Consider the following 23,934-nt stretch of genomic DNA (forward strand, 5'->3'; position numbering starts at 1 on the left):
TCTTCAGTCAATTAATTACCTTGGGATTTACTTTTATGGTAAGTACTTATCACAGTGGATTGTGCTGTCACTGTTATTACTCCTCGTTCCATAGATGACTGGTGTCATGGTAAGTTGTCTAGGGATACTGGGTTAGGTGGTGGGTAACTCCAACTTAAAAGTGTTCCAAGGGATTGCTAAAGATATTTTGTAGTCTTTCGATGTGACTCCTGACGCAGAATTAGGATCTCTCTATTTTATTTGGTATTAATTGAACCTAATATGAGACATTTTGATAGAAAAATTTTATATATCGTATTATCGTCTCATTAAATTAAATATATCGTATTTATTATTATTGAATGCTAATTTAATGGATGTATTTTTATTATCTAATAATAATAAATATGTTATATCTTACTTAGTAAGATGAAAATATGATGAGAATGTAGTATATAACATTACTCATTTTGATATCTTATATTATGTCGAGGATTGAACTTACTAAAATATCCCATATATTTTACTTGAAATGGAGAGGATCATTTTAATATTTAATATAGTTGGGCATGAGATTTGCTGATCAAGAATATGTAAACATTGAAAGAAGAATTATGCTATTTTCTACACTTTTGTCCCACTCTCATCACACTACATATACATATATATATATATATATATATATATAGATGTAATATTACTTACCAATCATTAGGTCTGTTCTTATTTTTATAAAAATTAAAACTCAAGTGTTAATAGATAATATCACATCAACACAATATAATAAGAATGAAAAGTTGTCTCGTTTGGATTTGAAGATGAGTTTAGATGAATTGTGAATAATAGTGAGATGGATTGTGAATAATAATGAGATTTGTGAGTTAAAATTGATGAATAGTAGTGAATAATATTGAAATGAGTTGAGATGGATTACGAATCTAAACCGGACAAGTTGGTTTGAAACAAATTCAGATCCGAATTTTAATATATAATTCAAACCAAAGTGTTGGAATATATATTATAAGATCAAATCGATCTATCCATCCACCCAAACACACCAAAATAATTCAAGTTCAACAAGAAGCTGTTCATGTTCGTTGGATTACAGCTTGAAGTCTATATATTATATGGAGTCTTCGTGCAATTACTAGCCTAGTCAAGTCATGAATGGAGTAAAGTCAAACCCTTCTTGAAAGACAGCTCATAAGTAAAAGAACTCAGCTTCAATTTCGGTTTTACGTATGAGTAAACGGCCATCAAATTAAAGGAAAGGAATTCGTGTTTTCCAGCTTTTTGGTCTAATATTCCAAAGTCTTTTGACTCTTTTAGTTGAAGTCATGTCGTTTGGTCTTCACCTTTGAGGAGTGTTATTTGGTTGCAATATACGTAAGGTCAGGGACTAAGCCATGTACACGAACGGGTCCAAATATTGGAGAAAAAAAATAGTAACTTCTTTTGCCTCAAACATAAAAAAGAAAAACACTTTGTGTTGGGGGTAAATATAGCAGTATCAAAATATACCAGGCTCAGTACATTGGCTGACTCTCATAAAAATTATGATAAAAAAGAAGGCAAAAGAAGACCCGACAAAGTATCAAAACTCATGAAATGAAGTCAGACACGCAAATGAAGATTATAAAGTGACATAAAATTGATATTCCTCACCGACCACTCTCAATGACTCAATAAAGGGAGCTTTCCTATCCAAAGCCGGGGGATTTGATTTGAGACGCTGCTGGGTGGCTTTGGTTGGATCATTGGGATGACTTCTTCTGTTCTTCAACCTCACTATGAGACTCCAGAATTATTATATTTTCTAGGCTAAAGGGGTCATCGACCCCTATTATACTGTGAGATTCAAGCAACTACGAGAGAGTATAAAATACATCCGTTATAGTGAATTTGTCCTCCAAACATCCAATGGACATAGACTCTATGCCGAAATATATAAACCCGTGTGTCTCTCTTATTTACATTTCATTTACTATTTATTACTATGGATGTACGTATGAACACCATACCGATGCCCAAACCACCACGATGGGCTTTCAACCGCATCATTGTCGCTCAAATAACTTATGGGAGTTGGGATGACTCTTTCTCTCTTTTTGACCTGTGGTGCGATTTTGTGCACTAATAGTACTTTGCATTCTTAAACTATCAAATTTTACACTTTTCGTATTAAATTACTAAAAAACATATTTAGTAACTCCCAAATTGAAGTAGATACTTATTTGGTATGCAAAAAAAAAAAAAAAAAAGGATAATAATCTATATTTAAACATACAGGTACTTGTCATGCATGATCATTTTTATTTTGAAATTATTGTTATTTTGGGGGTCTCTTACCGTAAGCTTATATATATATATATATTGAAGATTGCCGATCATAATTAATTGAAATTTAATTTTAGAAATACTCTATATACGAGAGATCTTTTCTATGTTCCTATTAATGTCACAAAAGGGTTACATAATTTTTGTGAATAATCATATTGATCTGTTTCTACACAAGAATTTGTTACACTTGATTTGATTTGTAGGTGTCAAGTAACCCTTTATGTCATTTTCATTCTATTTAATTAGTGAGATTCGGGATCACAAGATGAACATGATGAGTTGGATTGATCTTTTCACTGATTTGGTAAATTAGGTCATGCCTAGATTTTTCTAGCCTTCTTGATAAATAATTGCTTGAATGATTAGCCTGTCGTAGAACCCACTTAATGTATTTTGGGGACCTCTTCTAGATTTTCGAATTAAGATGGGCTCGCTCCAAGCTGAATACCCTTAAAAACAATACTATTAGCTCTTCAGTCAGGTTTTGTTGCTTTCAATAAAAAAATTTCCAATGATTTCTCATAATTAAACTTTCATTTTAAGGATAAGATGTCATAATTAATTAGCAAGTTTTATCTTTGTATAGAAGTTAGCTACAAGAAAATTATTTATTTGTTTGTAGTTATTTCTAACAAAATGACTATTTCTTACCAAAATGAGTTTATTTTTATCACAAATAATCATTATCGTCACAAATAATTCGTCACAAATATTTATTTTTCTTATAAGTATATATATATATATAGCGCTGCATCAAGCAAAGTTGATTTTATTCTCATTTTAATCTTTAATTTAATAAGTGAAATTTGTCTTAATCCTTGTATATAATCCGTGTGATACAAGGCTAAATGATATTATTATATTAAAGTATCATTTATTTCAAAAGTTTAAGCTAATTAAACTAAATGAATTTATTTATTTAATTTATATCCTAATTTAGAGTACTTCTATCCAATCTTGATTATTGTATGTCTGTTAAAAATACGAGTGTACATCTTTTGAAACCATGAAACCTCTTGGAATAACCTAGTCTAACCATATCAACAGTGTCTTAATGATGTCTTTGTTTACACAAAACTAAATTATCTCATCTCATCTCATATATTAATCATTACAATTTTCTCAAATTCTCACACAAAATATAATAAATAATTCAACTTTTTCAAATCTCATACAAAAAAAAATTATATTATAACAATATTTTATTTAACTTTTAACAAAACATCTCATCTTATCTAAACTGTGTAACCAAACGAGGCCTAAAAGGAAGGGACTTGGTCTGCATCCTATTAAATTTGACCGTTCTACTGTATACATGATGATCCAAACTATCTAGTTGAAAAAAATGAACGAACAAGATTTCTTTGCTTTTAATAGAAAAATAAGTAAATTAGTTTTTCACAAATCTTCTAGTGTTCTATCAATTAATTATTTTTCAAATAGATAAATTCAGGATGCATGAAAGCGAAATTCGAATGCAAAATGCAGCTTCAGCACAAACTGCATATATGGTTGGAGTTCATACAAAAAAAAAAGTGTTCTGATCGTTATCTCCCACTAATTGTTTGTTTTGTAGCAGGAAAAAAAAAGGGGAGGGGGATCTCTGATCATGCTGCATATTCATCCACTTATTGAAATATGGTTGACATTCAAAGGGCCACATTTTGTGATCACTCATGAATATCGCTAGCTTTGTCATCCCTAAAGCATATTTTCTTTTCTTTGTGGTTCAAAAGTTCTCCAGAAAAAGAGAAACCTGTACATTTTGCTTTAGGACCATCATATTCTTTCCCAAAGGTGGATGTTGGATGGTGGCTCGACGTTATCTTTTAAGAAGCTGCAATTAACACAGTACGTACCTTTTCTCCATCATGTGGCACTTATTTTTCATGCAGGTTTTAACTCCAAAATGGAATATTTATATATATAGATGAAAGAGCAAATCTATTCTAGCATCTGTTATGATTCTGAAGGTTAAAAGTTTAATCAAATTAGTATTCAACAGTTTTAAGACTTTTAGATCAATAGTTAAGTCTTTAACAATTAGTATCAGAGCAGAGACCACGTCATGAGTTCAAATTATGGAGAGAGCGACCTATAGGCTGGATTAAAATGTCTTGATACTTTGTATGAGTATAATGTTAAATCATTTAATACTGATAAATGAGTGAAGTCGTCAAAAGGAAAAGGGTTACCACCGAAATAGTGTCGATAGAGTAGGCTGCTGTGGATGTCAAATTCGATAACGTGGTGGAATGTTATGATCCTGAGAATTAAAGGTTTAACCAAATTAGTATCTAACAATATTAAAACCTTGCCATTTTTAATAACATGCGTCGATCATTACAATAATAGATGTGATTGAGATAATAAAATTTTCAAATTAAATTCTGGAACAAATGCCTGTAGTACTACTCGTTTTGAAGCTCAGGCAGAATCGTTCTGATCAAACCTGCATTATGAGCTGTACCAATCGATCGATAGCGCATGAAAAGGGCTCGCTCCAACTTTTGCCGTCCAAAGAGATATACATGTTTGGATCTATTAAGATGTGGTTTAGAAAGTTCCAATGTATTCAATCCCATCATTACAAGATAGACAAATATGGATGCTAAGTGGTGTGACAATCAACCACGCAATTTGCAAGGCCTTCTCACGTCATAGAACTATAGAAGTACACTCATTGTTTGGATGTTGAGCTTGTTTCATCTCATCAAATTTCAATATCTAAACACCACTTAGAGCACTTGGATTGGCTTAGCCAAATGGCTGTGTATCTCTAAAATTTGGCTAAATATCAATAAAATGATTTGTATTGAAGTAGTCAAAATGAGGAAGCTCTACATATGAGCTACCGTTTCACCAAAATTTCCTTCAAATTTGGAGATATTTTGTTCATCTTCAAAAGAATTATTTTATTCTAAAAATATATACCAATTGCACAATATTGGGGCATTGCTCATTTTCTTGCTACTTGTTCGAGCCTTTAACATTGGGATGATGGATAAAATATTGGGTTATTAAATTATTAATTAGTATACAGTTATTAATTAGTGTATGCAAAACATGTACTTTTAGTTAAATGTTGGAGATGACTTTAATGAAACTAATATCAATACTCTCAACGATATATTTTTCAATTTCAAAATTTTCATTTACTAATTACTTAATTATTACAACTTTTTTAAAATTCTAAACAAAAGAGAAAACAATTCAACTTTTTCAAATCTCAAAACAAAAATAATATTAAAGAAATTATATTCTAACAATATTTTTTTAATTTTATAATATTTTTATTTAAAATTTTTTCTCTCCTCTCCCAAAACTCTATAAAATATCATACCTCAAACAATTTCACTACTATTCACATATTTATCACTTCATATAATTCCCCAAATATCCCCTAAGCCTACTCGAATTCAATTTTGGTCCTTGCAATTACACACACATATATAGTCCTAAGATTAATGATTAGCCTCTTTAATTAAACTTAGTTTGGTCGTGAGTGAGATTGATAATGGTTTGCAAATTGCTATGGGATACAGTAGTGGGTCCCAACATATGGAGATTGTCTTGTTATGAATGATGATTGATAAATGCGTAATTAGACTCGAGAGGACTCGCTCCTGCTTGTTGAACACGTTTGCGTGAGATCACCTCTAGTATTCACATTTCACACTGAAGAGAAATGCTAGGTATATAGACCGATTCTCTACCGAGCTTTTGCACCGATGAGTGCATTTTTTTTTTTGTTGTTTTTTTTTTAATGTATTGAATTTACTTCTTTTTTTTTTTTTTTTTTTTTTTTTGTGTTTTCTTAAACATTAGAAAACATTAGAAAAATCATTTCTTAATATTTTAAAAAAAATACTACAATCAATCTCATTTAGATATAGAAACACTTTTAAATCATCTCATCTCATCTCATCTCATTTCATCATTACAAAAGAGTAATGTTAGAGAAAAGTCACTATAGCAGTACACACTTTGCACTCACTGCGTGGTTACTTCTAATTGATTGTTCTCAACACTCATTTGAAGAGATGTGTGATCTAAATAATATCATATCATGTGTATAAAATAAATACTTTTAATAATAATTTTTATCTATATTTATTTATATACAAAGAAGCACGTCATTTTATCTTGGTATACCATCGTTTCCGTAAATGATCCTCACACATAAGCTGGCAACTGTACTACTTTTTGTTCTCCATCATCTCTTGCATGGAAAAGTAAAACCATCGATCCGTCTCCGTGGAAAGATTCTCACACAGAATGCAACTGTACCACTTTTTGTTCTCCATCATCTCTTGCTGCATGGAACGTGCAATTATTTTACACAAAGATACCATTCTTTTCAGTATTTTTTTATAATTATATTTTAATTCGAAGACACTTTAATAAAATAATGATATTTTTATAATTTTATTTTATAAAAATGCTGTTAATTTAAAATAGCTAGAGTTGTAAAAAACGGTTCTCTCTATAATAGCTGGAATTAATTCAGGTTTTAGTTTTACATTTCAACAATATATATATATATATATATATCTATTCTCATTTTATCAACAAATAACTTTGTTTTACGTGTAGATATTTTTATAAATAGTAATATATCCTGCATACTCATATTTAACTTATCTCAATAAATGTGAGATTTTCTTCCCCTTTTTAGATATTTTTTATTTTTTTTATTTTTAAATCAAATGTCGATAGACAATGTCACATTATCATAGTGGGATGGGAATGTAAATATGCATAATTGTCTTTTTATAAAATCATAATAATTCTATAACTGTGTTATAGCTTGCTTTATAAAAAGAAAATTTGTTCTCATATGTTACTATTCACCACTTCACACCCCACATCTTATAAAAAATACGCTCACACCTTATGAAAAACACCTCTACATTTTATGAAAAAATTATAAATATTGGGTGTGAAATGTCTACAATAGTTGATATGTAGAATTACTTTTATAAGAATACCTACAATTTAAAACAATAGTTGGTGGCCTATATATATCATTATTCTTTCATATTCCAACAAACTTTACACAAAAAAGAAGACGGAATCACGAATTAAGGAAAAACACATTAAAAATAGAAAAAAATTAAAATTAAAAATAAAATTTTAGAAAATTTTATGATATTTTTCTTGACATATATATATATATATATATATATATTGTTTATTGACTAGTTAATGACTTTTTGGATATGTTAAAATTGTTAAAATTTCCACTTTTAAGAAAGTTTGTTCCCCTCAATGTGATGTCACTATTGTGCACCTTCCACACTTTTAGATTGACACAAACAAATAGGTGCATATATGCAGCATATATGGGGTCCTCTTCAAAGTTCTAATATCTCCTTCTTGCTTTAATTTTCCTTTTCTTTTCATGCCCGTATCTCTTTATCCTGGTCCAATCTAAGATTCACTGTGATGTCAGTCTCAACTTTGTTGCTTATTTTTAAAACATAATAAACTAAGGACAAATTCAAATGCGTAGGTGGGCGTGCCGGAGTGGTTATCGGGCATGACTAGAAATCATGTGGGCTCTGCCCGCGCAGGTTCGAATCCTGCCGCCCACGTTACATCTTTTGCTTTTTATCTTTCATCTACGACAGGTAATTAAGAACTCATATAATGCGTACGGTCATTTTGAAAAAAATAAAATTTATTATTAAAATATTAATATATTATAAGAAAATTATTTATTTATAATAAGTTAATTTTAATAAAATAATTATTTATAATTAAAATTAGTTATGAATAATTTTTCAATTGTACTAAATTAGTTACAAAAGTCATTTTTTTTTAGTGATATTAATTAATTAATTTTTTTTTATGTAAATCTTATATTTATTATTATTTTTTTTTAAAATAATTGCACGATGCTTTCAATTGGTACAGAACATGCTATAAAATAGTAACAAGAATTTTATAATTAAGTATACTTTTCAATTTCTTTCTAATGGGCGACTGCCACGTAGTGTACTGATGCCACGTGCCATTCAATTAATATGAATCATGTCTTTGATTAGCCGATACTGGACATCAATTTCGTAAAAATCGAAAATTTAAATTCACATAAAAATTTGAACTATGATTTTGTAATTAATCCGAGCTTATATAATAGAAAACTCAAGAAAATTTTACCTTTATCAATTAATGCAAAGTATTATACGTAGCATAGTAGACACTTCTATTTCTTTTGATGCCCATATCAATACTTGGCATCAATTTTGTTACTTTTATCAAGAAGATGTAACTTTTATCAATTTTATCATCTGAGCAATGAAGAGCGCGCGCGCACACGCATATATATAATTTGAAAAATACCGTAGTTATAAAGTGATTATATAAAAATAATCTCATAAATTGACGTGATTTGATATGATTCGTCAGATTGTAAAATTACTTTTACTATAAAATAGATCAAACATATCAGATAAAGTCATGCCAGTTTGTGAGATTGTTCTTATGTAATTTTTTTGTAGATGTAGTAATACTCATATAATATATTTATGGTAGATCCAATAAATTATCTTTGGATACATAAACAGGTATCAAAAGAAATAGAAGTGTTTATTGTGCTACGTACGTATAATACCAAAAACAATATTATAGACTTAACTCAAAATACAAAATATTTGCAACACTGACATATATTATAGTGATAAAATATCACCAATTAGAGATCAACTTATATATATAATATGTTTTATGAATGTTAATTAGAAGAGAAAGTATCAAAAGAAACTAGTGATCAATGAGAAATGAACAAAAGTCATACGCAAAATGATAGGGTTCGTAGAAAAGAATAAATAAAAGTCTGAAGGGAAAATAAGAAGAATATGAATATATATATATATATATATATATATATATATATATCTACTCTATTATAATTAGTGGTTATTTAATTGTGAATAGTAATTTTTATTGTTTTTCAGTTAATTTTTCTTGTTTTTCCGTTAAGTCCTGTTTTATTAAAAGGTCTTTAAAATTCTTGATTATTTGACGTGTAGCTCATTATAGAATTTAATGAATGATTATATTTTACCAAAAAGTCCTTAATAGTCCCGCGATTAGATATTTTGTTGAAATTTAAATTTTTTTTAATCTTAATTTTTTAATTTTTTTTAACTTTGTATTTTCTTTTCTTAGACAAATAAACTACTAATTTTTTCACTTTTTTTTTATTTAAATCATTATGTCAAGTGCACTCTGGGGCTAACGCACCCGGAGCCATTCCCTAGTGTGTGTGTGTGTATATATATATATATATATATATATATATATATATATAGATTTAAAAAAAAAAAAAGTATGACACCAAAATTTCCATTTTTCTAAATAATATTTGGGATTAGATTATATATTTTTTATAATGTTATTCTAGTCAACTGATTTGTGCGTGACAAGCCATTTTTTTAATGTTGTTCCACAATCATCATGCATGGTAGCAATCATCCACAAGAACGGGAAGTAGTAGTGCAGCTAACACAATCTAAAGTATTAGTGCGTTGGTATTCAACTACCTACGTACAACGGATAGTGGTCGGCCCATTTCAGATCATCTTTCATATTTCGCCCAATTTGAAAGTCCTGTTTCGTATTAATATGACTTGGTTAATTCCTTGGATGCTTTTCCTTCCCAAATTGATCTTTTGCTACTTTATATATAATATATCCATTTCTATTCGTTTTTAAGTTTAATTATAGGTACGTTTATTATACCGTACGTAAAGGAGGAAAAAAACAAATTTTATATTTACAGTCATTTTTGTATATTAGTTTTTTGAATACAGTTTATTAATATAATTGATCAAAATAATTATTTTATATTAAAAAAAATTGATGCAGTCAATCACATTAGTAAATACATAAATAATATATAAAAATAATTATATATAAAATTTATATATATATATATATATATTTAAGAATCTTTAGGAAACGCCCACAAAAGGTAGATATATAATAGCGAGAGTAATGCTATATATAATTATAGAGTATGTAAGTGCCGTATATTTATTTTAAAAAAGAATGAGATCTATTATTAAAAAATTAATTTATTTTCATGTAATTCTGTATTTATTTATTTTTTTTAAAATGATTGCACAATATTTATATACTCATGATTGTAAGTATCATTTCTCTAATAACTGTTAGTAATGGTACGTACTTGTGAATTAGCCAACCAACTTGTGTGTGTGTGTGTGTGTGTGTGTGTGTGTGTGGAGGCTGGAGCCAATAATCCACGCACAGACATTTTCCCATATTCATAAGCCAAACACAGAATGCTAGTGATGCCTGCAGACCATGTTAATTCGTAGGAGGATTGGGAAATGGGAACCGAAATATATAACCTCTGAGCAGTACTACAGAGATCAGTCTTAATTATTTGACATTGATCATCTTTCTTTCGCGGCGTCAAGCAAATTCTAATTATGATCAGCAGATCAATTTCAAAACAAAACATCTTTATCTAAGATAATTAAGATGGTGATTTCTTTGCACGAGGGTATGAGTAAGGTGGGCGGGGCCGGTGCTTTCGGTAGGTAGGTCATGCATGTGTCGTTTCCACGTTATTGCCATGTGTTTGCATGTAAATGCTTGATCTTCCTCACAAATACAAGTTACCGACGACTTTTATGGCTCTCTTTTCCATCTCTGAGCGGTATTAAACATCCAGCTCATAAAATTCATAAACAGCTTAGCTTAGAAAATTGCACCAATATTCGTGCGAGAGAGAGAGAGAGAACTGAAGAAGAAGAAGAAGAAGAGGAGAGTAGTGAATGCTCACTCCGGATCCTCCAGAATATTCCGTCTCGGTTGGCCACAAATGCCATATCTACAGCCATATCCATGGCACTCTCGTCTATGTACTTTCAATGCTCTGATCTCTACTCTCTTTCTCTCTCATTGAGCTCGTATCTTCATTTGCTATGGCTCTTTAATTCTTAAGGGTTTTCAAATTATACTAAACAAGAGGAAAAACCCATCTAGTGAGGGTAAATTTACAGAGCTAAGTCCCTTTTCAAAGTGCCAAAAAAGTGAGTGGGCTCAACCACCATTATTATGCTATTTTGATAAGGCTCATATATATATAAATATATATATATATATATATATAAATATATATATATATATTTGGTGTTTAATACTATTGTTTTCTTTTTTTATAGCGGCCCAGTAGTACTACTTTGTATTTTAGCGGTCTCCGGAGAGGCTGACTGCAGATGGGGTGAAGAGGAACATATATAAAAAGGACTCGGGATTGCTCAACAGAAGAGAACCAAACCATTCCAATTCTCTCGCTCTCTCTCTCTCTCTCTCTCTCTGATCTCTCCCTAATGGAGCCCAATATTAACGCCGGTAGCATGGACTCCCACTGCTTGGAAATAAGGATGGAACCACACAAAGTCGTCCCACCGCCCCCTAGGAGCACCTTACAAAAGCTCAAGAGCAGGCTCAAGGAAACCTTCTTCCCCGATGACCCTTTGCGCCAATTCAAAGGACAACCATTGAAGACCAAATTCATTCTTGGAGCACAGTATATCTTTCCTATCCTTAACTGGGGTCCTAATTACAGCCTCAAACTCTTTAAGTCCGACATTGTTTCTGGTCTCACTATTGCAAGCTTAGCGATTCCTCAGGTTAATTACTTGATCATCTCGATCGGTTTCTGTGTGTTCATCTTTTTCTATCTTTTCATTTCATTTCATTCTCTTTTATGTCGTCTAAAGTGAACTAGGCGAATTTGAACCTGTTTTCTTTTGTACTAATATATGTGTTGCTTTTATTGTTTCAGGGTATCAGTTATGCTAACCTTGCCAATCTACCTCCTATTGTGGGTCTCTGTGAGTAGTACTCGTTTTTGGTCATGCCTATAATACTTCTTTACCTTTAAAGCTAGCTAGCACACTGTTTTATTATTCATGATTCTTATTTTCTTTTTCTTTTTCTTTTGCCTGGATTTACATAAAGATTCCAGCTTTGTTCCTCCACTTGTGTATGCTGTTCTTGGAAGTTCTAGGGACCTGGCTGTAGGACCTGTTTCTATTGCTTCTCTTGTACTGGGATCCATGCTTATGCAAGAAGTCTCTCCCAACAACGATCCCGTCTTGTTTCTTCAGCTGGCCTTTACTTCAACCTTCTTTGCTGGTCTCTTCCAAGCTTCTTTAGGATTCTTAAGGTCATGAACTTTTCCTTTTTCTTTAGCTCTTAATCTTCCATATCCCTTTTCTCTCTTCCTTTCCTTCCCTATACTCTGAAGAGTACTGAAAACAATATATATTAGCATATATTTTCTGGGTTAATATATAGAAATTGCAGGCTGAAAATTTTGCTGTTTTGGGATGAATTGCAGGCTTGGATTTATTATTGACTTTCTCTCGAAAGCTACTCTGATTGGGTTCATGGCTGGAGCTGCTATTATAGTCTCTCTGCAACAGCTCAAAGGCCTCCTTGGAATCACCCATTTTACCAAACAAATGGGTTTGGTTCCTGTTTTAAGCTCTGTTTTCCACAACATAAAAGAGGTACGTACGTAATAATCTCTTGATTTAGATCTCATTCGCAGGATTTATGACTGGCGCATTGATCATTAAACAGTCGAAAATTAATCCTACGGTTACAAATAAAGTAACGTAGACCGGAGTATATTTATTGCAAGCTAGTAATTAATTTAAAGCCTTTTTTTTTCTTTTTTTGCTAATAGAAAGAAGCATTAATATATAATACTATATATGAATAACAGTATTAATTAACGTAAAACAATTTCCCTAATAATATTACCTAAGTACTATACGACGTAGATGCAGTACTTTAATTCTACAGATCATTTCTTCTTAAATTTATCATCTTTAATCATATATATTCATACGACGTAGATGCAGTACTTTAAATGATTTCTTATAAAAAGTCATATAAAATACGTCAAAAAAAAAAAAAAAACATGATATGATGCTTGATCGGGTGATACATGATCGTATGTGTAATATGATGTTGGTATTTGTTTTTTCTTTTCCTTGTCGTTAACATGATGTTCATGATCATCGACTTTTATGTGCAGTGGTCATGGCAAACCATAGTGATGGGATTTTGCTTCCTCGTCTTACTCTTGGTGGCAAGACACGTTGTATGTTAATATTCGATCGATCTATCCTTTTACTCTATAATATTAATATATTTTTCTGCAAGCACAGCTAGTGTACGTCACTATTAGAAAAATAAGTATTAATGATGGATTATTTATAACAAAAATATATTTATTTTAACAGAAAATAACTGATCACAAATAAATAATTTTCTTATAGTGCGCAATACCCCCCACACACATACATACATACATATATATATATATATATATATCTGTTTAATTAGTTTCTATATACAGATCCAAGACAATTAATACATGGAAAATTTTATACACTACACCACCATCTTACTTTCATCTCACTATATATGATGTGATATATTTATCACCATTAAATGATCATTTATTACATATTTTTTTATTATCTAATAGTGATGAATGTGCTACATATTATTTAATATGATCAAAATGGAATGAAAATATCGTATATAATATTACTCGTGATAAATATATATATCACACTTTATATAGTGGAATGCAAGTAGGATGATGTTGCATGTGGTGTATAAGATTACTCTTAATACATATATACATATATATATATATATATATATATATATATACTTCCATGACATATATAGTACTTCATGTATTAATTATATATGTATGGACGGTTATGATTCACCAGTAATTCCTCACACATGAGCTTGCCGTGCATGGCGGTTAAATGGATTACAACCGTTCGATACGAGTAAACACACGTGGGGTCAACGACAAATAATTTATATAATTAATGATCACTGTCTCATCATGCGTTAATTAATGCATATATAGTACTTGTGGTATATGGTGATTGGCATTAATATTATTGGATGACCTTAATTCGTACGTATATCGATTGCATGGTTGCCTTATAATATCATATAGTGTATGCTAGCTAGTTATTTCAACTACCACTCGATCGTATTTGAGCTGAAAGTTTTGCATGCAAACACGTGTCACTTGTTGTCATGATTAAAGTTGTCGCTCGTCATATACAAAATTATATCAGATATGTTAAATTATAAAATTATTTTATTATAAAATAAATTTAATATATCATATTTTTATTATTTTTTGTTTTAATAGAGAAAAAAAAAGTTTGTCACATGTTTGGTTTAACAAATTATATTTTCATCTATTTTAAAAAATCAAATCAAATGTTTTAAATCTCAGCTTTTTCTAGATCTATCTATTTCAACTTTTTATTCAATTATTATCTCTTATTATTTAAACACAGCAATCGATATAATTTTTATAATTTTTTTTTTTAAAAAGACTCTTGAAAATTATATTTAAATAATTTCTCAACTCTACCTATATATTTACTTTCTAAAAGTTCAATACAACAATAAATTTAAAAAAGGATATTCAAATTTCTCTGTTTAAATTTGAAAGTCATATCGATATATAAATATTAGATAATTTAAAATAGATTTAATTTGGAATACTTTGGTATTCTAATTTCCTACGCTCTGTATTTTTTTTCTATATATATATATCTAATTTTTTATAATTATTAATCGAAGAAATGCGACATTTAATAAACTCCGGAGTGAAGTTAAAAATTACATAATTAATAATCAATAATGTTCTTGGAATCTTGTGAATAGTTTATATTAATTAGTACCTTGGATGCCTCCTTCATTAAAATTAAATATATATTAACATAGGCGGTTCTCAGCCACTCATGATTACCAAAGCTACTTTTCAATTAAGGCTTGATTTAGATATTGAACTATGTTCAGATAAGATGAGTTTTTTATATATAGTAATGAGTTAAGACAGTAAAATAAATTTTGTAGAAATCATTTAAGATGAATTGTTTAAATGTTAAGATGAATTTAAATGTATTTATAGAAAATTAAAAAAAGTTGTGAGTCCCTCGTATAAAGAAGTATTGATCAATTAAAAAAGATTATGAGTTCTATAAATAAAAAGTCTTGAGTTGAGTGATATTATGTGTTTGAATATTGGGTTAGACTTGAATTTAAACTCTATTAAGATGAAATGAGATGATTACACGTTCTAAACGAGGCCTAAGCAGTTTGTAAAAACACCATAGCAAGTCTAAATGGCGCCACTATAACCACAACTTGTACGTACAGTACCATTTTTGGCCTCGAGGATCGATAACGAGTATTTTACTTCTGACCTCAAAAGAAAAATTAGATGCTAATTGAAGATTTTACCAAAACCGTAGTTTTACTTTTCACTTATATATTTACCATATTGTGAAAAAAGGCTCTTGAACACTACTTCTTAGTTCTTATTCATTATTTTGTATTAGTTTTTCATTCCAATTCAACTTAATTCATTTTCCATTGAATAATAACATTTAATTAGTTGCGTGATGATCTTATATATATATATATATATATATATATATATATATATATAATGCAGAGCATGAGAAAACCAAAGCTGTTCTGGGTTTCAGCTGGAGCCCCTCTTGTGTCTGTGATCCTCTCAACCCTTCTAGTCTTTGCATTCAAGGCTGATCATCATGGCATCAGCGTGGTAAATTATTTGCAAGGCCCTACTACTTCCTATTTGGAGACTGATCAAAAGGTTCACTTCTGGCCGGCCAACGTAACAAAAATCCTCATTACTAATTTTTAAGCTGTTTTGATTTGTAGATTGGAAAACTACAAGAAGGATTGAACCCACCTTCATGGCACATGTTGCATTTTCATGGTATCCACCTAGGACTGGTAATGAAGACAGGGCTGGTCACTGGCATCCTATCCCTCACAGTAAGTAGTACTTTTATTTCCCATCATTCAATATTTGTAATCATGTTTTTCTGGTTTTTATAACCACAAAATGCTCATCGATTTTTGTTTTAATTTTGTTTCAAACAGGAAGGCATTGCTGTGGGAAGGACTTTTGCTGCTCTAAAGGACTACCGAGTAGATGGAAACAAGGAAATGATAGCTATTGGGTTAATGAATATGGTTGGCTCCTCCACTTCTTGCTACGTTACTACAGGTGCATGCACACATGATGTCCCGTCCCACCCGTTTGAGTCTTATTCCTGAACTTTCTTGTGAGAAATGTTGTTATTCTTCATTCTGAATTTTATTAATTACTAACAAAAACTTTGAATAAATTCAGGTGCTTTCTCGAGGTCAGCTGTCAATCACAATGCAGGAGCAAAAACAGCAGCGTCTAACATAGTAATGTCTGTGACAGTCATGGTGACACTCCTCTTCCTCATGCCTCTCTTCCAATACACACCTAATGTTGTATTGGGTGCAATCATAGTCTCGGCAGTGGTTGGCCTCATTGATATCCCGTCTGCATATCACATTTGGAAGATCGATAAGTTCGATTTTCTCGTCACTTTATGTGCATTCTTGGGTGTTATATTCATCTCAGTCCAAGAAGGCCTCGCCATTGCGGTAAGTCATGTATGCATTCTTGGGTGTTATTTTCACTAAAAGCTGGGTGTTTTGTTCCATATGAAATTTTCATATTGTGCATGAAATAGAATATTGATGGTGATCATGTTCTTAATCATGAGCAGGTTGGAATATCTGTTTTCAAGATCCTCCTGCAAATTACAAGGCCAAAAACATTGATGTTGGGGAAAATACCTGGGACGGATATATACCGAAATCTTCATCATTACAGGGAAGCTACGACAGTCCCTGGTTTCCTCATTCTAAGCGTTGAATCTCCCATCAATTTTGCTAACATCACGTACCTTAATGAAAGGTATAAGTTAATTGTTCCTGTTTCTTTTTCTTGTTTTTTTGGCAAATGATGTCAGTTTATGCACTAATTTTGGTCCCTTTTTTTTTTTAATATGTTTTTCTATAAATGGCTTCTATTACGAAGGATTTTGAGATGGATAGAAGAATATGAAGCGGAAGAAGATATTAAAAAACAATCAACCTTCCAATATGTGATTTTGGATTTGTCAGGTAAATTCAATTTTTATTTTTATTTTTTTTAGAATATATACCATTTCATGAACACGTACATGTAACATCAATTATATATACACTTTCAGCTGTGAGTTCCATAGACACAAGTGGAATCGTTCTATTCAAGGATTTGAGGAAAGCAATGGAAAAGAAAGGTGTTGAGGTAATGATATGAACTCTCAGTCGATCTTATGATCCGACGTTCATTATATATACGTTCTAATTAAACCAGTAGTAGTGATTTGTTCACTGGATGTATGTATATGTATATATGTCAAAACTCCAATATATAATATATCTGATCATAGTACTTCAAATTAACGGGGTTTCACATGCAGCTTATCTTGGTGAATCCTCTGGGGGAGGTTATGGACAAACTGCAGAAGGCAGACGAAGCTCGGGATCTCATGAGACCGGATAACCTTTACTTGACAATTGGAGAAGCTGTATCTTCACTTTCATTAACAATATTGAAGGGTCAGTCTTCAACCATGTGTGGTGAAGGGACATAAACAATTACTAGTATATATTGCTCATTATCAATTGCATGCTGCATGCTGCATGTAAATGCAGAAGATCAATAAGATCATTAATGAATATTAATGGGTGTAAAGCAAAGTTTAATTCTAATTTCTACATATCTAATGTGCCTTCCAACTTAACTAAAAAAGCTTGTAAATTTTACTTGAGAAAGTTCAATTCCAATATTGTCTAAGAAGCTAGCTTGTAGCTCCAAAAAGAATCAGAGAAAATGAGGCAAGCTGCCTAGCTGCATCATGTTGTTCAACACCTTTTATATATATATATAGGCATTTCTCTTATGATACATATGGATCATCAACCAAGCTTATATATAATCCGGTAGTCCCAAATGGTAAATGTGTAAATAGATATATAAAGAAATTGAAAAAAAAATTAAAAAATAGATTAAAAAAAATTAGATAAACTTTTGAAAACGTGTACTAAAGGGGAAAGATTGGAAAGGAAAGCTAAGAGGACAAGTACTGTTTAAAAAAGCTTAAAAAATAATTAAGAAAAAATATTAAAAAATGTGAAGAAAAAAAATGAAAATTTAAAATATAAAAATCATTTAAAAAATGAGAAGAAAAAAATCGAAAAAATTTAAAACTGAGGTAGACTAAAATCTAAAGACTGATTTTATAATAAAATATTTTCTTAAAGATTGATTTGCTGCCATTTGGACACACTTGACCTGGGACACGTCGCATTTAATGGGAACAGAAATTGACATGCCACGACAGGGAGTCATGCCGCATTTAATGAATTCTGAGGCTAGGCACGTCACAGCATGCCTCCTGGGTTGTCAGTAGTAGCCATGATCGAGCCTGGTAGGTTTGCTGCGCAATAGGAAGATGACAGTGACACCCCCACCATCTCCTTTCGAGGATCGTCCCGACCAGGTATATATATACCCCTTCCCTCAGCGGTTGGGGGGGGCACTCAGACACTTTGACACTTTAATTCATAATTTTCATAAGGAAATCAAATGTTAACTTTAGCATCAAAGGTGTCCCCCACCACCCTGAAGCCTTCATTTCTCTATAGTAGCAGATTGATGAATTGGGCTCCCCCAGAGTTGCTTGGGCTGCGAAACACGACATTAACAGTGGCCTGTCTATGGGATTCGAACCCACGACCACATGGTTCCCTGGATTTGGGACCTGATCTCCTCCAAATACTTGGCATTGGCCACTTGGCTGGACTCCATGGACAAGATCTATGCGTCTCAAGCCAAGATGGTGTTCGTCGCATTCACCAACTTGACTTCGAAGCTACGGGCCAGAGCCTCATTCCACTACAACCCTACCATCTGATGTCGAACTTCCCAAACAAGCGAGAAGTGCTTGGATAGCAGCTTCGAGCGTCGCCTAGCTGCTAAGGCCTGCTCCCGAGCCATCTGATCCTTCTCTTCCCAAAGAGCTAGAACCCCCTTCCGGGTCGACTGTAACTCTTCCTCCCTCATCTTTAAGTCCCTCTGGGCGTCAGCATGCCCATCCTGGAGATGTCTGCACTCCGAGGAGACCCGGGAGAGCTCCTCCTTGACCCCAGCCAGCTCCCGCTTCAATGTGGTCTTCTTCCCCTTCAACTTTTGGCCCTTCTCTCTCAGAAGCCTATGGTGCTCCTTCAAGGTCGTCTTCTATCAGCCCGTCATGCTCCAAGGAGAGGACCTCAACCTCCTGATTTGCCTTGCGAATCTCTAGGCGGGTAAGGAGAGCCAGGGATCAGTGCGCCCTGTTTTCTTCCTCGAGCTACCCGCACTCTTCAACGATCACGCTCGCCAGTTGATCTGCAACCTGCAGTACGAGGAACAATTAGAAGAAGGAAAAGAAATGATTTGCGAGAAAAGTTAGGTAGAAAAGTCACACCTGGGTAAAGACAGGCCTTAGTTTCTAAGCCTCCCACTCGATCGGCCCAGGCCCTCTCAAAACCCAGGCCAGTGGTTTGGCTCACCACCTCTTCGGCGTGGGAGGAAGCTGCGACACCCATCAACTGTCATGAAGGCCCCAACATGTCTTGGACGGACTCTAAGGAAGGGCCCACACCGGAGGCTTCCTGCACATTAGCCTCCACCTCCTCGAGTTGCACAGGTCCAACAAATACAGCAAGACCCGAAGAGGGTTCCTTAGTCATCATGGGAGAGACCCCTCATCGATCATGAGCATGGCTTCCCCCTCGGTTGAGCCCGACTCGCCCGTCGAAGGATTGTGCTAGGACGCCCCCTCCAGAGAGGTGAGGTAGGAGTCCACCTCCGGCTCCGAGGGGGAACGTATGGAAGGCGACGAGATTGAAACCCGATTGTTGCTTAACTCCATGAATAAGGGGGAGCTCAGGCCCACCTCCTCCCAATCATCGGGCCTCGAGATTGCAGATGAGGAGGGAGCCCTTGCCCCAGTACTTGGAGAGATAGAGGGATCACACCCTCCTAGTCAGCAGTAGGAGGGGCCGGAGACCCCTTTGTGGTCAGTGGGGGGACAGGCGGAGTGGCCTCTCGTGCAAAGGCCTCCTTAAAGGAGACAAGAGACTCCGCAACTGGGGCCCCACGAAGAGCTGGTTCGAAGAAGGCGTTGAAGAAGGCGGCCTAGAAAATGTCGTTATCTTCCTCCTCCTCGACGATGAATTCCGGCAGAATGGGCGATGAGGCGAACGTCGAGCGTTGCACCTACGGGAAAGAAGTAGTCCCCTAGGTGGGGGGAACTAGGATATCTGGGTGTTCGGGCCGCTCGCGTTGGGACCCCCAGGCCTTGCCCCTTGACGTTCTACGGGGAGAAGGGGGTCTGGTCCCCCTGGCTTCACTCTGGGACGTGCCCTCTCTGCTTCGGGATCCCTGGCCACTCTTTAAGGAACCCCACTGACTTCATCCTTACCCACCTTTGGCTGCTTCCCCTTGCTACCAGCCGCAGGAAGATTAGAGTGACGCTTCTGACCCTGAGGTGACAAAGGGTCGCTCAAGAAGTCCCAACCAAGCATTTATGAGTGGTCGGGAACAGTTAGGTAACTCTTAATGTTGACATTAGATAGCACTGCATCAGTCTCCGCTTCGTGAGGGTGGGCCAATACCCAAGATAGCACAGTTGCTAGCCTGGCCTCCTCCTTCTTGGACAAGTTAATGGACAGGCTCTTGGACAGAGGGACATACGACCAAATGGCCCGAACAGGAAACTCCTGGTGGATGTCTTCTCTTTCGGGGTACTCCCAGCCTGAGCCTAAGACGAAAAAAAACTTTCAGGACCAATCATTGATGTGCAAGTGGCGCGATTCCAAGCTGGCGATGTGCCTCTCAGCTGTGTGCACTTGGAAACAACACAAACTCTCGTCGAGGCGTAGCGGGCGATACACCAACAGGAACTCCCAAGCCATCAAGTAGGAGTACTCTTCAAAAATGGCATTAAGCAGCCTCCGAAAGATTATGCAACTGGCCACCAGGAGTCACCAGGCGTTCGGGTGGAGTTGTGCAGGGGCCAACCCCAAGAAGTTGAGAACGTCGCGAAAAGGGTGGCAGAACGGGAGGCGAAGTCCATTCGCGAACATGAAACGGTAGAGCACCATGTAGGCCGCCATACTGTTAGAGTCCATAGTGGGTACTCGGCGCCTTGAGACCTCTAAAATTGCCGATGTAGGGATGTTGTACTTTGCCTTAAACACCCGAAGGTCATTGGGGGAGACTGACGACTACCAACTCCTCCCGGTGAAGAACAGAGTCTTGGTTTTGGAAAAACGTTTTGGGGCCATGGAGACGGCTGAAGACAACGGCGAGAGAGAATAAAAGGGGTACCGAATGCTTAAAGGAACAAAGAGGGATGTGACAGGGGAAAGCTTAGAGAAGAGTGAGGCAACAACGGGGAAAAGTGAAGAAGAGGGGCACCGAAAGCTCAAAGCAGCAAAGAGGGTTGCAACAGAGGAAAGCTCAGAGAAGAGTGAGGCAATAACGGGGAAAAGAGAAGGGAGAAGAGGCCTTATATAGGGTTGCGCATACAACGAGGCAATAAAAACTGAGGCGTTGCTGATGACGCGGGCGAGTGGCCTCAAGAAGCGCAACCGACGTGGGACTGCGTAGACGTGGGAAGCCACATTAGACGCATGTGGTGCACGAGCCAATGCACGGCCCGAGATGTGGGGAAATGCCCCCACCAAACTCAACCGTCGAGAAGCTGGAGAGATCATGAAAACCAAGGCAACGCAAACATTAAATGACGTGGACATGTGGCCTTGTGGAACCCAACAGGCGTGGATCTGTGCAGACGTAGGAAGCCACATCAGGTGCGTGTGATGCACGAGCCAATGCATTGCTTGGGACGTGGGGAAACGCCCCCAACAAATCTAATCGTCAGGAAGTTGGAGAGACAATGGAAGCCAATGTGCCCTCAAGCATTAATGACAGAGAGAACGGCGGCAAAGTATGTGCTCGAGGAAGGCACAACAATGATGTTTTGAATTCCCACCACATGTGTGTACTCGGAATTCGTGAAGTACTATGAGGGGAGTAATCCCTAGAACTGGGTCAAGAGGAGTAGGCCCGGCCCACAAGGCCCGAACAGTTCTAGGACGCTAGGACAAGGGCTGGACCGGGCCAGGTCAGCCCAGGAGGCCTGGGAGGGGAAGCAATCGGGCTACATGCGCTGGCCAGAGGATGGAAGGCAGAATTGTCTAACACTACTGCGGGCCGACATCCAGGGACAATCCCTGTCTCTCGACCCCAGTGTCTTGACAGGCCTAAGGGATGGATGTATCTGACCAAGGGCACGTAGCATTTAATGGAGATGGAAATAGGCACACCACGACAGGAAGTCATGCCACATTTAATGAATCCCGAGGCTGGGCACGCCACAATGTGCATCCTGGGTTGTCAACAGTAGCCACAATTGAGCCTAGCAGGTCTGTTGTGCAACAGGAAGATGGCAAGGACACATGACCCCAGTAAGGAGCGACACCCCTACCATCTCCTTCCTGAGGATCACCCCGACCAGGTATATATATACCCCCTCCCTCAGAAAGATGGGAGGTTCAGACACTTTGATACTTCAATTCATAATCTTCATAAGGGAATCACATACTGACTTTAGTATCGGAGGTGTCCCCCACGACCTCGAAGCCCTCATTTCTCTATAGTAGTAGGTGGACGAACTGGGCTCCCACGTAGTTGCACATGTTGCAAAACACGTCATCAACAGAGATATATTGTTTTGTTTATTGTTGTACGACACTATAACAAAGTTGAGCTTTCGCAACGATCAAACTTTTGGCATTGCAAATAGCTCAATTGCAGTGAAATAGCTCAGGGCAGTTAGGTCCACGTACCAACTTAAGATAAAGTTCACAACTGAAGGCAGAGTGGGGGAAGCACGAGGCGAGCAAACCTTAGCACGGGAGTGTTATGTGTAGGAACTGAGGAACGGGGGAGAAGTATGAATTGGGGAGCGTCACAACGTACCACTTGCTCTTTAGGATCTACAATTCAGATTGAGGTTTCCTCACAAAACAAATTTCCTCTTAAGTTGTATTGACTTGTAATCTAATATGTGAGAGGGTTTGGGTATGTATTTCCTAAGCGTAAAAATATGAAAGACGTTATATATCCTGGATATGGTAGGTGGTGGTGCAAGTCAATATGTAACTAGACCAACTTTTACTAAAATTTGAAATGGTCCTACATAACGAGAACCCAATTTGCCATTTTTATCAAAACTCATAACGCCCTTCATTGGTGCGACTCGCAAAAATACTTTATCTCCAATCTCAAACTCCAAAATCTTTCCTTGTTTATTCACATAACTCTTTTGTATGCTTTAAGTTGTTTACAATATCCTTCGAATTAACTCAATTTTCTCACATATCCATTCTACAATTTCGGATCCCAAAATCTCTCTCTCCGACTTCATTCCAATATAGTGGACATCTACGCCTTCCATATAAAGCCTCGTGACATCCCAGTACTCATCTGATAACTATTATTATAGGCAAACTCCACTAAGGATAAGTTATCAATCCAACTATCCTCAAAGTCCATGATAC

At 35.1% G+C, this 23,934-nt stretch overlaps 1 protein-coding gene and 1 non-coding gene across 2 annotated transcripts; both read left to right on the forward strand.

The window, feature by feature from the left end:
• Nucleotides 1-7,834: 7,834 nt before the first annotated feature.
• TRNAS-AGA lies at nt 7,835-7,916 on the forward strand. The gene has a single exon. It is a non-coding gene; the product is annotated as a tRNA-Ser (tRNA).
• A 3,128-nt stretch (nt 7,917-11,044) lies between these two features.
• Nucleotides 11,045-18,177, forward strand: LOC108994091 (probable sulfate transporter 3.3). Its single transcript, XM_035684906.1, has 14 exons — nt 11,045-11,216; nt 11,520-11,990; nt 12,146-12,194; nt 12,322-12,529; nt 12,704-12,875; nt 13,409-13,474; nt 15,878-15,991; nt 16,111-16,227; nt 16,336-16,462; nt 16,589-16,875; nt 17,001-17,191; nt 17,315-17,400; nt 17,490-17,566; nt 17,742-18,177. Exons 2-14 carry the CDS (start codon nt 11,688-11,690, stop codon nt 17,913-17,915), a joined length of 1,971 nt encoding a protein of 656 aa, XP_035540799.1. The 5' UTR covers nt 11,045-11,216; nt 11,520-11,687; the 3' UTR covers nt 17,916-18,177.
• Nucleotides 18,178-23,934: the final 5,757 nt, after the last annotated feature.

This window comes from Juglans regia, chromosome 13 (assembly GCF_001411555.2).
Source record: "Juglans regia cultivar Chandler chromosome 13, Walnut 2.0, whole genome shotgun sequence".
Lineage (NCBI taxonomy): Eukaryota > Viridiplantae > Streptophyta > Magnoliopsida > Fagales > Juglandaceae > Juglans > Juglans regia.

Coding starts and splice junctions, on each gene's coding strand:
- LOC108994091 (XM_035684906.1), top strand. CDS start 11,688: ATGGAGCCCAATATTAACGCCGGTAGCATGGACTCCCACTGCTTGGAA. Junction 12,876..13,408: donor TTTTCCACAACATAAAAGAG/GTACGTACGTAA, acceptor TTTTATGTGCAG/TGGTCATGGCAAACCATAGT. Junction 16,876..17,000: donor AAGAAGGCCTCGCCATTGCG/GTAAGTCATGTA, acceptor AATCATGAGCAG/GTTGGAATATCTGTTTTCAA.